The 15,607-nt window shown below is 39.9% G+C and overlaps 1 protein-coding gene across 3 annotated transcripts in view; it reads left to right on the plus strand.

Annotated features, from left to right (window-relative positions):
- ASPG (asparaginase) overlaps positions 1–15,607 on the plus strand; it is a 101,328-nt gene that overhangs the window by 83,139 nt on the left and 2,582 nt on the right. Inside the window, exons 14-16 of one of the 3 annotated variants that reach the window (XM_063290391.1) lie at positions 11,422–11,521; positions 12,482–12,543; positions 13,856–14,100. In XM_063290391.1, coding sequence (XP_063146461.1) covers positions 11,422–11,521; positions 12,482–12,538 — 157 coding nt within the window. In that variant the 3' untranslated portion in view covers positions 12,539–12,543; positions 13,856–14,100. The other 2 variants (XM_063290393.1, XM_063290392.1) reach the window with 2 other exon arrangements.

The raw sequence follows: 15,607 nt of genomic DNA on the forward strand, positions 1-15,607 counted from the left end.
TAGCCATACCTGGGGACGCCTAGCGCCCTAGAGTGATTTTTGATGGACCTATTACACTCATGGACTGATAAGAACTCTCAGCCATCTAGACCATCATATTTTAGGTTAGTGTATTTATTGTATTTGTAACTGTTTTGATTTTAACTTCGTTTTTATTGTAAACTGCCCGGAGGGCGGTGATAAAGTTTGATTGATAATAAATAAATAAATAAGCAAGCAAGCTATGTTGCAAATCCAACACATTTTATGCCCAAGACAAAGAACAAGATGGCATTCTCTCTCTTCAATATCATTTGAAGGCAACAGACTAGCTTAGTGGGGCACAATGCAGGTTCTGTGATACAGCCACAGCTCTGCCTCTCACTGCCTCCATGCTACTACCTGCCCCTCAGAACCTACCTAAGGTAAGGCAGCTCCTTCACTTAACCTAACATTGGCCCTGTGTCCTCACTCATTGAAGTTGAGGTCTCATCAATACAAAGCATGTACTTGCACTGTTGATCCATGGCCACTCCTTAATAATGGAGTATCTGCAAAAGAGTCCCATCTGATTACTCAGAGGCCCAGTATCAGCCTTTCTTTCCATTTGGCACAGAACAATGGAGAAGAGATGTTCTTTTACAGCTTTCTAATCACTCACAAAACAAAGAGAATCAAAGTCTTTTCTCAGTTCTGGTTGAGTGTAGTTTTCCCCATCTGGTGCTAAAGGATGTACCTTAAAAAGGGCAGACATCTTCCATGAGTTTTACCTACTATGGATGTTATTCTTGGCTCCATTTCCTTCTCTTTTCATTCCTGGGATGTTTCAGCAGGATGATTCCACTGCTCTCCAGTGCTTAATGCTCCCAAAGGCATATACATTTTTATCAGCACTTCTGGATTGAGAAGTGACCTCACAGGCAGGAAAGATATGAAATTGCTGATTCTCTGTAACTCTTCTGGGAAATCCTTGCTACTTCTTGTGACATGACACTGACTTCTCTCAAGCTTAAGGTGAGGTGACGTGTTCAACGTACAAAATAATAAACTTTATTTTTTTTATGTCTTACCTGATCTTTCTTCCAAGGTTAGTGTACAGAAAATTGGTGAGGTGGGTTAGGCTGAGAACTTGCTAGATTGAAGATTGAATTTAAAGTGGTGATTCAGTTATATTGTCTTAAAATCAAATCTTTGAATTAAATTGCCAAGTCAACTTCAGGCATCAGTTTGGGTACCTTGAAATTGATTTGGCAATTTGATGGACTTCTACACATGTGCATTCACATTTTTACTCTGATTGATGAACTGACTCAATTCAGCAATTTAAATTAGATCTTAGATGATCACACATCCCTAGAACTTGTGACTAACCAAATCTACTTCATAGTTCTTACTATCTGTAGAATGTGTCCAAGTGTTTAAAATATTTCACCTGCATTATTCTTGTATCACACATGTAATTGGGAATTATTCCCACATTGCATATAGAGGGGTTGAGAAGAAGTAGCTTGTCAAAGAACTACTCAGCAGAGGCAATGCTACTCTATCGGCTTTCTGATATGTAGCTTAATCTTGTCCGCTACAAACCTATCTGTTTCATTCAGAAATAACTATAGTACTAATTTATGTGGCTTTACCAAGGAACAGTCAAAACAAAACAAAGCAAAGCAAAGCAAAACAAAATCCTTAATAATTACAAATCAAGCAAATAAAATTATCTCAGATCTCAGTCAATAAATATTAGCACTAAAACAACCAATATAACAAATACATTTAACTCAATGCCCTGAGTATATATACAGTATTAATAATTTAAAATTAACCTAGACTTAACCTGGAACTGTCAGCTAAATAATGGTTGAGTAGAACAACTAGACCTTATACTAATCCACAAAGTTTATTTACTTATTTAAGTATTTAAACCCCTTTTAAAGGCCATGAGGTTTCTATAAAGATGAAGAAGGGAGCTGGTTCCAGAGTCACAGGGCCAGGCTCACAGTCTGGAGGCTATAACCCTCTATGGAGGTACCACAATAAGTCTCTGCTCAGAGGAACATAAAGAACAACAGAAAAACGGGCAGTAGATACTGAGGAGTTTGTGCCTGGAAGGCTGTAAACACAAGTGTTGGTAATTTATACTGGGCTCTGACTTGAATAGGGAGCCAGTGAAGAACCCTGCACTGCACTAAGGCATGAGAATAACATGGAAGGTTCAAGACAGCACAAGCAGCACTGTTCTAGACTAAGATCTGGGAGAGACAGAGGGATTGGGAATGACTGCCAGGAATTCATCACAGTAAACTAAGGATGAGACAACCAAGGTATACATAAGTAATGCTGCAGTGTCCTTTGACATAATCTCCTGGATCCTACAGATATTCATCAAGTGAAAAATAGTGACCCTAGCTATAGAAGCAATAAATCAATGTAAAGTCAGCTGGCCATCAATTAAGACCCCAAGACAAGAAGAAATTGGAGCAACTGAGCCCTGAAGATAGAGGAAAACTCAGTTAGAGGATGGGAAGGGTGATGAGGCTGAAACAACAATCTGAGTCTGGTCCATATTAATCTTAAGGTTGGGAAGACATCCAAGAGGAAATGCTAGTTAAGCCATCCCATTATAGTTGATCATCAAAGGCCACAAAAGTCCACTAGACTTGAGTATCATTAGTGTAACAATTGTATTGGAAGCCATGATCGTTACCTTGTCATGGTGCTGGAGCTTGAGCACCTCAATGATGCCATGAGCTAAACCGTGAAGGGCCACCCAAGATGGGAAGGTCATGACAGAGAGGTCAGACTAAAGGCGATCCCTGGGGAAGGTAATGGCAACCCACCCCAGTATTCTTGCATGAAAACTCAATGGATCAGTACAACCAGAGATAGGTCGGTATACCATTGGAAGATGAGACCCCCAGGTCGGAAGATGGTCAAAATGCTACTGGGGAGGAACAGAGGAGGAGTTCAACCAGCCCCAGACGTGATGATGCAGCTAGCTCAAAGCCGAAAGGACGGCTAGCGGCCGACGGTGCTGGTGGTGAACGGCGAATCTGATGTTCTAAGGATCAACACACCATTGGAACCTGGAATGTAAGATCTATGAGCCAGGGCAAATTGGATGTGGTTATTGGTGAGATGTCAAGATTAAAGATAGACATTTTGGGCGTCAGTGAACTGAAATGGACTGGAATGGGCCACTTCACATCAAATGACCAGCAGATCTACTACTGTGGACAAGAGGACCACAGAAGAAATGGAGTAGCCTTCATAATTAATAGTAGAGTGGCTAAAGCAGTGCTTGGATACAATGCAAAAAACGATAGAATGATCTCAGTTTGAATTCAGGGCAAGCCATCTAACATCACAGTGATCCAAATATACGCCCCAACCACAGATGCTGAAGAAGCTGAAGTAGAGCAGTTCTATGAGGATCTGCAGCACCTACTGGACAACACGCCTAAAAGAAATGTTATTTTCATCACGGGAGACTGGAATGCTAAGGTGGGCAGTCAAATGACACCTGGAATTACAGGTAAGCATGGCCTGGGAGAACAAAACGAAGCAGGACATAGGCTGATAGAATTTTGCCAAGACAACTCACTCTGCATAGCAAACACTCTCTTCCAACAACCTAAGAGACAGCTTTATACATGGACTTTCCCAGATGGACAACACCGAAATCAGATTGACTACATCCTTTGCAGCCAAAGGTGGCAGACATCTATACAGTCGGTAAAAACAAGACCTGGAGCTGACTGTAGTTCCGATCACGAACTTCTTCTTGCACAATTTAGGATCAGACTAAAGAGATTAGGGAAGACCCACAGATCAGCTAGATATGAGCTCACTAATATTCCTAAGGAATATGCAGTGGAGGTGAAGAATAGATTTAAGGGACTGGACTTAGTAGATAGGGTCCCAGAAGAACTCTGGACAGAAGTTCGCAACATTGTTCAAGAGGCGGCAACAAAATACATCCCAAAGAAAGAGAAAACCAAGAAGGTAAAATGGCTGTCTGCTGAGACACTAGAAGTAGCCCAAGAAAGAAGGAAAGCAAAAGGCAACAGTGATAGGGGGAGATATGCCCAATTAAATGCAAAATTCCAGAAGTTAGCCAGAAGAGATAAGGAATTATTTTTAAACAAGCAATGCGCGGAAGTGGAAGAAGACAATAGAATAGGAAGGACAAGAGACCTCTTCCAGAAAATTAGAACCATCGGAGGTAAATTCCAGGAAAAAATGGGTGTGATCAAAAACAAAGATGGCAAGGACCTAACAGAAGTAGAAGAGATCAAGAAAAGGTGGCAAGAATATACGGAAGACCTGTATAGGAAGGATAACAATATCGGGGATAGCTTTGACGGTGTGGTCAGTGAGCTAGAGCCAGACATCCTGAAGAGTGAGGTTGAATGGGCCTTAAGAAGCATTGCTAATAACAAGGCAGCAGGAGACGACGGCATCCCAGCTGAACTGTTCAAAATCTTGCAAGATGATGCTGTCAAGGTAATGCATGCTATATGCCAGCAAATCTGGAAAACACAAGAATGGCCATCAGATTGGAAAAAATCAACTTATATCCCCATACCAAAAAAGGGAAAGACTAAAGAATGTTCAAACTATCGAACAGTGGCACTCATTTCACATGCCAGTAAGGTAATGCTCAAGATCCTGCAAGGTAGACTTCATCAATTCATGGAGCGAGAATTGCCAGATGTACAAGCTGGGTTTAGAAAAGGTAGAGGAACTAGGGACCAAATTGCCAATATCTGCTGGATAATGGAAAAAGCCAGGGAGTTTCAGAAAAACATCTATTTCTGTTTTATTGACTATTCTAAACCTTTGACTGTGTGGACCATAACAAATTGTGGTAAGTTCTTAGTGGTATGGGGATACCAAGTCATCTTGTATGCCTCCTAAAGAATCTGTATAACGACCAAGTAGCAACAGTAAGAACAGACCACGGAACAACAGACTGGTTTAAGATTGGGAAAGGAGTACAGCAGGGCTGTATACTCTCACCCTACCTATTCAACTTGTATGCAGAACACATCACGCAACATGCTGGGCTTGAGGAATCCAAGGCTGGAGTTAAAATCGCTGGAAGAAACATTAACAATCTCAGATATGCAGATGATACCACTTTGATGGCTGAAAGCGAAGAGGAACTGAGGAGCCTTATGATGAAGGTGAAAGAAGAAAGTGCAAAAGCTAGCTTGCAGCTAAACCTCAAAAAAGCCAAGATTATAGCAACCAGCTTGATTGATAACTGGCAAATAGAGTGAGAAAATGTAGAAGCAGTGAAAGACTTTGTATTACTAGGTGCAGAGATTACTGCAGATGCTGACTGCAGTCAGGAAATCAGAAGAGGCTTAATCCTTGGGAGAAGAGCAATGACCAATCTTGATAAAATAGTTAAGAGCAGAGACATCACACTGACAACAAAGGTCCGCATAGTTAAAGCAATGGTGTTCCCTGTAGTAACATATGGCTGCGAGAGCTGGACCATAAGGAAGGCTGAGAGAAGGAGGATCAATGCTTTTGAACTGTGGTGTTGGAGGAAAATTCTGAGAGTGCCTTGGACTGCAAGAAGATCAAACCAGTCCATCCTCCAGGAAATCAAGTCAGACTGCTCACTTGAGGGAATGATATTAAGGGCAAAACTGAAATACTTTGGCCACATAATGAGAAGACAGGACACCCTGGAGAAGATGCTGATGCTAGGGAGAGTGGAGGGCAAAAGGAAGAGGGGCCGACCATGGGCAAGGTGGATGGATGATATTCTAGAGGTGATGGACTCGTCCCTGGGGGAGCTGGGGGTGTTGACAACCGACAGGAAGCTCTGGTGTGGGCTGGTCCATGAAGTCACAAAGAGTCAGAAGTGACTAAACGAATAAACAACAACAAGGGAAGTTCATAAAGGGTGAACAAAATAGAACCCAAGAATGATCTCTAAGGGACACCAACTCCCAAGGGACAGTCCTGGGATTGAAATCTACCCTGCAATATTGCCAAAGAATGAGAAGACAAGAAAGAGGCAAAACAATCAAGAGTACTGCCAAAGATGTCCAAAGAATGTAACTGAGCAACAATATCTGATGGCGGTGTGTCAGATGCTGCCATCAGAGCCAAAGGGACTAAAACTGATATAAAATGCTCAGAGTTGGCCACCAGAATGTTGTCCATAATATGAGAAAGTGCTGACTTACTTGAGTAGCCTGCCTGAAATTCTTATTGATATAATTTGAAAAAAAAAATTAGAAGACAAATGAAGAACAGTTGTGAGAAGGCACTCTCTCAAGGACAAAAAAGGAAGCAGGGACACAGGCTGGTTACTTGAAGATAAAAAGTGATCCAAGGGATTTATAGGAAGGAATGAAGAATGGTATGCTTATTGTGAACCGTCCAGAGTCCCCCATATGAGGGAGATGGGCGGTGATAAAAATATGATAGATAGATAGATAGATAGATAGATAGATAGATAGATAGATAGATAGATAAATGAATTTGGAAAGCTATCAGTAGTTAGAGAACAGTGGAGTCCTTAGTGTTCTCTGAGCTTGATTGTTTGCTTGCCTGACTAGGTAACATCATCAGTGCTAGTGAGTGCAGGGTTTGCTCCCTGTATATACAGTAGCTTGCCCTGCCAGTGTTGGTGGGAGTGTGGTTTTCTCCTTGGTATTTCCTTGATTAGGGTATTGTTTTCTGCTTGTTTGTCTGGTGTTAATCCCTGTTTATCTGGGTGCTGGCTGCTGAAGAGGATGGGTTCTGGTCTTTTTGTTTCCTTCTTAGCTTTTTTAATTGTCTCTTTTGAATGGTGTGTAATTGTGGTTTATCTCTATGTGTCTATCAATGGCTGATGTATCTGAGTGCCAAACTTCCAGGAATTCCCTAGCATTTTTGGATTTACTTGGTCAAATATGCTAACAGTTTCCCAGTTGAAACTATGGTTGAGTCTGTCCATGTGTTGTGAGTTTAAGAAGTTTTCATCATGTATTCTGACTGCTAGTTGGGGTACATGGATGCATTCTGCTAGTCTTCTGCCTGTTTGTCCTACATAGTGGCTAATCAAGAAATGACCAAGGAACCCCCCCCCCCAAAAAAAATTGGCAGGGCAAGCTACTGTACATAAACAGGGAGCAAATCTCACATTCACTCACATTGATGATGTTACCTAGTCGGGTAATGAAATGTCTGCAAGCAAACAACCAAGCTCAGAGAGCACCAAGGGCTCCACAGTTCAACCCTGAGCTACAAATATTCTCTTCTATTAGTTAAAGAACAGTTAACCAGCTGAGAAATACAGAACTGGAAAAGGGGTCCTAGGATAAAGAAAGGAAAGGAAGAGATCAGCAGAAGAAATGGTATAAGGAGATCCCCTTCATGTTTTGTCAAATATCATCCTCCAAGATAAGGATAATTCAAAAGCAGAAATAGTAGAAGAAAATAGAAGGGAGGGTGGATGAAGGCTAGCAAAGAGTAATTATTTCGAGCAGCAGGGAGGCAACATATTCCTAGATTTAGTGGTTGATGCTGCTAATAAAGAATGAAAAGTGGAGAAAAACTGGTGATAAGTCCTGTCCTGGACTAGATTATAGCCTGAAGTAAAAGCCTGCTTTGCCTCTTGCTTTGTGTTCAGTGGAATTTACTTCCATGCATCTTTGTACAGGATTGGTGCTTTAGACTCTTTCTAATGTCCAACTTCTAAAATACCACATTTAGTGGTATCTTTGAAAAGAGCATTCTAAGCTACTGCATGAAACCAGAACTCCTACTTACTATCAAGTCCCTGCCCATTGAATGTTGGCTTAGGAAAAGATCCTACAATGTTTGTAGAAAATACGTGTGTTTGAAACAATAGGAAACAGGACTTTTCTAGTTATGGGTAACCACTATAAATTCTTACTTTATTTGCCCCAGGATGGATATATGGTGCATGGAGCTCTTCCCAAGGGCTTCTCTCAACTGGCTAGGGGACTGCTTATCCTGGACTCCAGCATCTGTTGCCTCAGCTGGCGCTTCACTTTGCCTAATGATAGGACCAGTCCTTAAATGAGGAGTAGCACATTAGCACCTTATATCTCCTGTCTACCAGTTCTTTTGCAATGCCTCCTTGGCCTCTAATTTGGAAACTTGAGGAGGCAAGTATCTCTCAGAAGGCTGGAGATTTTATAATTTTTAATATTAAAAGATAATAAAATGCATATGCTGCAGCTTTGTTCTCATATTGTATTTGAGCACTGAATTTTGAAGCAAAAACATGAAATGTGAAGCAACTTGAATGCAGGACATCCCCTTTAAACTGCATTTAAACTGCATGGGATAGCTCTGGTGTTGTGAAATATGAAACTGCCTATGCCTCCTTCCCCTTTGGTCATGGGCACACCTTCTGGGTGAAACCAGCCCGTCAAAAACTTCTTCCCAACCGCCCTTGCTAATTTATGCAGCTGATTCATCAAGCAGTATTGCTTGTTCAGCTATCTGAGCTTTTGTAATCTTGTCTTCCTTTTTCAGGCATCTCCTCCAAGCCTGTTGTTTCTCATCCTTTTAAGAAATGTGTTGTTCTCCATCAAATTTATAGGTATTAATATTAATATTCTGAGGGATAGGGCTCCCATATTTGGGCTGTAAAAATCTGGATGGCCACCAGATGGCAGCCAAAGGGGAACTCTTTGCTGCCTTCTAGTGATTGTCCAGATTTTTTTGAGCTCAGATATTGTAGCCCTAGTAGAGGGTGCAAGAAACGAGTTTATCTTGGCCCTATTATCATATCACACAAGATGGATAAGCATGAATAGTATGAAGTATGAGTGAGTGAATGGCCCAGTTGATGCATTCAGCAGAAACAATTGGTAAAACTCATCCTGGAGTGGACCATTTTAGATTAAGCATGCTTCCTCTGAAGGTAATAATGTTCTTCCTCAGAAAGGAAATTGGCCATATCACACTTACATACATTCATAGCCATCACACTATTCTTTTTTAGGACAAGCAATATTAGACGAAGTACAGAAAAGGAGTAAGAAATAGTAAGCCAAAGAAATTAAAATCATATGATTACAAAGGGAAAGGGCATTTAGATAAAGCTAGTTTATACTTACATCACTCACTACCCCTGTCCATACCTTTCTATTCTAGTAAAAGCATCCCTGTTTCCACCACGTCTATACACCAGCTCATAGGCTGGCTTTTTTTGGTTAGACCATGTGAGGAATAACAAATTTTGCTCTAACAATTAAGTGTTGGAAAAGCAACTCACTCCTCCCTCTGCAGCCTGAGATAGTATATTTCGGCAGAAGATTACCATTTGATTATACTGGTTGGAAAAGATGGGTGAGATTTTGAGTAAAGATGGATGCTGAAGAAGAAAGATCAGGCAAACACGATAAGTAAATCTGAATAAGCAAGCTTCCTGGTTTCCTTCAGTCGTGTTATGTGGCTTCCCTGGGGACTAAGATTTCAAATGTTTCAGTCTGCACAGAGAAAGCATAGGTCAGTTTTTTCCAGTCTGTTCTTGAATTGATACTGGATGCATGTTATAGGAATTGGAGGGTAGGTGATGCAATTATGTTTCACTAAACTTTCCAAACTTGACACTTTTTAAATATTTCACATTAGTGCTTTAATACTAAGCACAGTTTCTCAGAAACTGGTTTTAGTAAGATTATGTTTTAAATCTTAAAATTACTATTGTGATTAACATTCTAATTTAAGACTCTGTTTTAATGTTTTAAATTAATTATAATCACTGTTGTTGCTAAAATGTAAACATTTTTCTTTAAATAATTGGGAACCATGTTATTTTGAACATTCTTAAATATAAAATTACACACAAGAATCATAACATCATAGAGTTGTAGGGAGTTATTTAGGCCATTGAATCCAACCCCTTCTCAGTGTAGTAATCCAGATTCATGCATCCCTGACACATGGCATTTGAACACATCCAGTGAAGATGAGCCCATCAACTGTCTGAGTAATTATTCTGTGCTGTATTCTGGAATGATAGAAGACAGGGCCTTCTTCTGTGTGTAATCTTTTCAGGTATTTGGAGAGTGCTATACTATCTCTCTACTCCCCCTCCCCACCTCACATTCCAGCTTTTTCTTCTAAAGATTAAGCATTCCCAGTTCTGTCCATCTCTCTTCACAGAACTTGATTATAGTTCCTTGAGTCCCGCTCATTGTTCTCATCACTCTTCTTTGAACCTGTTATCTGGGATAGCGATGTTATCTGGGAAGAGTTTCCAACCTGAATAGATTATGCAGAAATGAACAGAGCCTTTTAGGAAATGAGCTTTTTTCCCCATGGGCTTGATCCCTGCTCCACCTGGCAGGGGGAACTAAGGAAAAAAAAGAAAGCTAAGTCTGGGCTGATGCAAGTGCCTTGCTATGGGAGGGAGGTATGCTGATGTCCTGGAAGAGGTCATTGGTGGAAGAGGTCCTGGACCCCTGTATTAATCCAATCTCTAATTTGCCTAATTTGGGGAAGATGATTAAGATGGTGGTGGGCCATCAGCTACAAAATGTTTGAAAGAAACAGGTTATCTGGACTCTTTTCATTTGGAGTTCAATCCTGAGCAGGGGATGGAAATTGCACTTATTGCTCTGATTGATGATCTATGATGGGCCTTAGATAGAAGGAGGCAGCCTAGATCTTTTGGATCACCTACAAGGGTTCAGAATTGGGGGGCACCGTTCTTCAGTGGTTTGATTCCTTCCAGGTGGGCAGTTTCAATTGGTGCACATGGGGGAGGAGACGTCAAACTACTGGGCACTTGCCCGCCTTATTTAATCTCTATATGAAACCAATGTGGGAGGTCATCCAATGCTTTGGTGTCTGATATGATCAATATATTGATGATATCTAGGCAAAGATCTACTCCAGGCTGCAGTGGAAGTCTTGCCTCAGTCTCTGGGGTCTGTTTGGATGGAGAGAAAAGGGTTGAGACTCTGCTTGTTTCTGTAGGAGTACTTACTGAGCATCTCCATTCCTCACAAAGTGCAACAAGAGAGGATTCAGAGAGGACTCACTTATAACATATTGGAAGTTTTTAACAACATGGCTTTTTCAATGTGCATTTGGGAACTAAGACAGGAATGGCTAGGAGTACCTGAGTCTGGGCTGATTGTAACTTTTATTTTTGATATATTAATATATTTACTGATTGGTGTACTGTTGTATATTGAACATTATGCTCATAAGCTGCTTAGAGACTGACAGTTGAAATGGCATAAAAGCATTTGTAATAAATAAAATAAATATACTTTAATTCCAATTAAAGAAAACATAAATATAAATATATGGCAAAATGAAAAGGAGTTATTTACCATTCTATAAAAGCTTGGTTGTGCTGTACATTTGTAAAGTAATCTGCATTTCTCTGAACTCAGAATAATTAGAATAAATAATAATAATAATAATAGTATTTTTTTTTTTTTGCAGCCTTGCTTTTCATGGAGATCTTGATGGTCTGCTGGCATGGCATTTAGCTGGGGTAGATCTGAATCAACCTGGTTATGATGGGAACACTCCGGCTAATGTGGTAAGAATGATTGTGGATTACTATACACTACATTCAGATTTCAGTATTAGATACAGGGAAAATTGCAAGGTCATGCTGGACGCCTTCTTTGAGGGTTTTTCAGAGGTTATAATGGGGATCACACTGAGGGAGATTTTGCAAGGCCAACTGTACATGTACTCTCTCTCTCTATATATATATATTTGTTCTGCATAGTTGACTCTCATGGGACTATTTCAGTTTGATACTGCTACCTCCAAAGAAAGAGAAGTAGCTGGACCAGCAAATAGAAATTACAGTGTTCAAATGGGCAATTGCCAGAAATTTTATGCAAATACCTACACAACTTCAACAATCGTGTGTGTGTGCATGTGTGTGTGTGTGTGTGTGGAGAGGGAGAGAACTTGTGTCTAGTCATAGCCTTAATAGAATTAATGGAATTAACACTTCTAATTAAATGGGAGTAGTACATATAGCTTATTTATCTATCTATTTTTAATGTGTATCCTGCCAGCTCATCTGAAAGAGCTTCTAGCCCACTACTTAAAAGTAGCATAATATGTAATAAAATATCCATAAAGTCTCAGAACAAATAAACAACCATAAAAGTTAATAGAAAACCACTCACTTTTTTCTTCCAAACAATGGGTATCTTTCAAGCAGTCCTTGACTCTTGGATGGGGTATAGATAGTTGCTATAATTTTAAACTTTGTGGAATAAAAACATTGATCCTGTTTTCCTAAAGTTTCAAGAAAGTTGAATCTTTCTTGGGGAGGTATACCCAAAGAAAGAGACTATCACAAAAATAGCTCTGGAATGGAAACAAATCTGGCATTAGGTATTGAAGAGCTTTGGAGCATAGCCTTGACTGGACAATAAAACATAGGATGATGCTTAGAGGAGCAAGTAATATTGATGTGTATGGAAGAGATACATGTGCATGTGATGATGCTTACTGGCACTGCAATCTTTTCTTATAGGCCAAGGCTGCAGGGCATGCAAAAATCATAGAGTTTTTCAATAAGTTGGCATCCTGATCTTGGTAAGCTTTTTTAAAATGAGCATTCATTGTTGTATATCATCTGGTCATGCAGTACAATGTGGAATATGGGATGAGTGGGGTCATGGTCCTCTGGTTTCAGTTTGTAGTTTTGCCACTGACTTTTACAGTAACCATCAGCAAATAGCTATCAACCCTGACTGAATGAGGTGTGCCTTGAAGAGAGATTTGAGTATGGAACTGGCATGCTGGGAGCTAAGACACTTGAACCAGCAGAATGTTTGAGGCATCTTTCAAACAGTTTGAGTAAAGACAAATGTAATGTAAAAACAACTCATAGTAAATTATTCAGCTAACCTGCAAGCCCACTCTTCAGTTTCAATTATAGACATGTACATAAATGAATAAGAGCTAGCTCATTTCTCAGTCTTGCCCTTTCCCAAAGCTCCAGGCTTTGTTTTATTACTTCCAAAAGTTTCACATAACTTTCTGCTTTTATCTGTTTCCTTGTTGTCCTCAACCACTTTATAAGCTTCAGTCCATGAAAATGTAGATCAAAATGAATATTAGTCTTTAAGCTGCCCAAAGATTCTTTGTTTTATTTTCCTAGGACAAATTATAACAGCATATAATACAACACATTATAATTATATAATTATGACATCTGAGCTTAGCTATCATCTCAGTTTGAAAAAAATAAAATAAAATAAAATACTTTTTAAGCTGCTCTGGAAATTAGGGAAAAGAATTTTTGGTGGGAGAATAACCAGTCAGTGTAATACAGACTGTTTTTTTTTTACTTCAGACCTACAGTTCTTTGGGTTTTTTTCACAGCACATCTCTAGAAAGGACATTTATATTTGCATTGAACCCCATGAGGATGCTTTCAGACCAGTCTTATTGCTCTGAGATATTATCCTTTCTACCTTCACACATTAAAGGACTGAAAAATTTCAGTGTCAGGAGACAAAGTGTTTACAAGAACAGCTGATTCTCTTACCTCAGCAGTAGGATCTTCAAAGATAGCCACTTTCCAGGTTTGGTTTCTATGTGCTAATAAAGAGCTCAGGAAACTTTGGAATGTGGTCAATTTACAAGCAGAATAAACTCTGAGTGAGAACAGATCCCTAAATTAAATGGCCAGGTTTTAACTGCATGGATACACCACATAATTGCAAAGTTGCATTTACTGTTTACCAGCTCTTCAAGTGCACACTTCTCGTTCTATCCTTCAACACCAAATCCCACATGAGATTGTTGCTTTTTAACCCTTTTCCCAACCAAAGATCGCAAGACTCTAAAAACTAGACTATCTCTATCTCTTATCTCTATCATCTCTCTATCAATCATCTAGTCAGTTTCCAAAGCAGCGTTGCTCAAATTTGTATGCTCCAGATTTGCTGGCACTACAGCTTCTGGAACTGGCTGGGCTGGGTGGGAATTCTGTGAATTGTACTCCTCATACTTACTTACTTACTTATTTATAAAATGTATATGGTTGCCCATCTTAAGCAACTCTGGGCATCTCAGAACAACAATAAAACCAAAAAATAAAGCAGTAGTAAAACAGTAAAACCAGTAAAATAATAAAACAAAAACTTGTGCCTTAATTGTCTCCTTGGTATGCTTCACAACTGGCTCAGCTGCCTTCCTTTCATACTATCTGCCTATACAATCCTATACAATCCTATCCCAGCACCTCAGTAAAAAGCCATGTCTTAATGACCTTCTGAAAGGCTAGAAGGGTGGGGGCCTGTTGAATTGCCAGTGGGAGGGTGTTCCACAGTGTAGGGGCAGCCATGGAAAAGCCATGCTTCCAAGGTCCCACTAGGTGGTAGGATTTCAGGGAGGGGATCTGGAGCATGCCTACCCTATCTGATCAAGTGGAACCAGCAGATATTCTTAGGGAGAGGCAGTCCCACAATAACCATGCCATGTAGGGCTTTCAAGGTGATAACCAGCACCTTGAATTGCACCTGGAAGAAAACTGGGAGCCAGTGCAGCTTGCACAATAAAGTTGTAACGTGGGCGAACCTATGGGCACCCAATACTGTACAACTGGACCAGTTGTAACGTCCAAGACCTCTTCAAGGGCAGCCCCATGTAAAGTGTATTGTAATAATCCAATTGAATGGTGTCAAGTTGGAGAAGACTGTTCCCAAGCAATATCAGAAACAAACAATTATGTAGGGGGGTTTAAAGCACTTTGGAATCATCTGGCTTGCTTTCCTAGAGCAAGGATGGTGCCTCTCCAAGTTTTTTTTTTTTAAGAAAATTCAGCAAGGCTAGTTTCCTTCTTGAAACAGACTTTGGGATACTTTTTTTTTCCAGTCTGTACAAAATGATAAAAGTTGTTTCTTTTCCACTTGTAATTCTGAGTCTGAGGATAGCATATGCGTTCCAGGTCCCTGAGGCAGTCAGTTTTGAAATCACCAATTTCAGAGATGATGAGGTTCAGACAGGAGGTCCGTAGAACAAATCAGCTACACTCACCATCAAATACATGCACAACTCTGTGCATCACAAATGTTTTGCTAGGTATTTAGTTAAAACTTTTTCTTAGTGTACCCAGACAGATTTAAATTCTGAATGAAATGAAATGAAATGAACAGGGATTGTAAAAGGTGTATTTTGCTGGTACTCATGCTGTGGATCTGTGGCTGGCTGAAACTCCCTCTTCAGGGCACACTTGCTGACAACTCTGCTTTTCTTTATAGCCATTTAACAAAGTCTGCAAAATCCCCATTGGGGTTTCAGGTTATTAGAAAAATGGCTCCTTCCATAGTGTGGAACAAGTTTCACATTGCTTCACAGGCATGATGAAATGCTTTCTAGTTTTCTCTGGATATGAAATAGTATTCAAGCCCATATGGGCAAAGTTCCCAGCACATATGTTTGTATAGCGCAAGATGTTATTATGCTATATAAACATATCAGCATTTTAATAGCTATCTATTCCAGCAACCAAATTGTCAGCAACATTTTTACGCTGGAATTCCTTTGCACAGATCTTTTGACAACAGCCATGAAGTCTGAAATGATCAAGACAAATTTTATTTATAAATCATTTCTTACATAATAACATTCAAGTAGACTCATATTAGCC

The sequence above is a fragment of the Candoia aspera genome, chromosome 1, assembly GCF_035149785.1.
Source record: "Candoia aspera isolate rCanAsp1 chromosome 1, rCanAsp1.hap2, whole genome shotgun sequence".
NCBI classification, from domain to species: Eukaryota; Metazoa; Chordata; class Lepidosauria; order Squamata; family Boidae; genus Candoia; species Candoia aspera.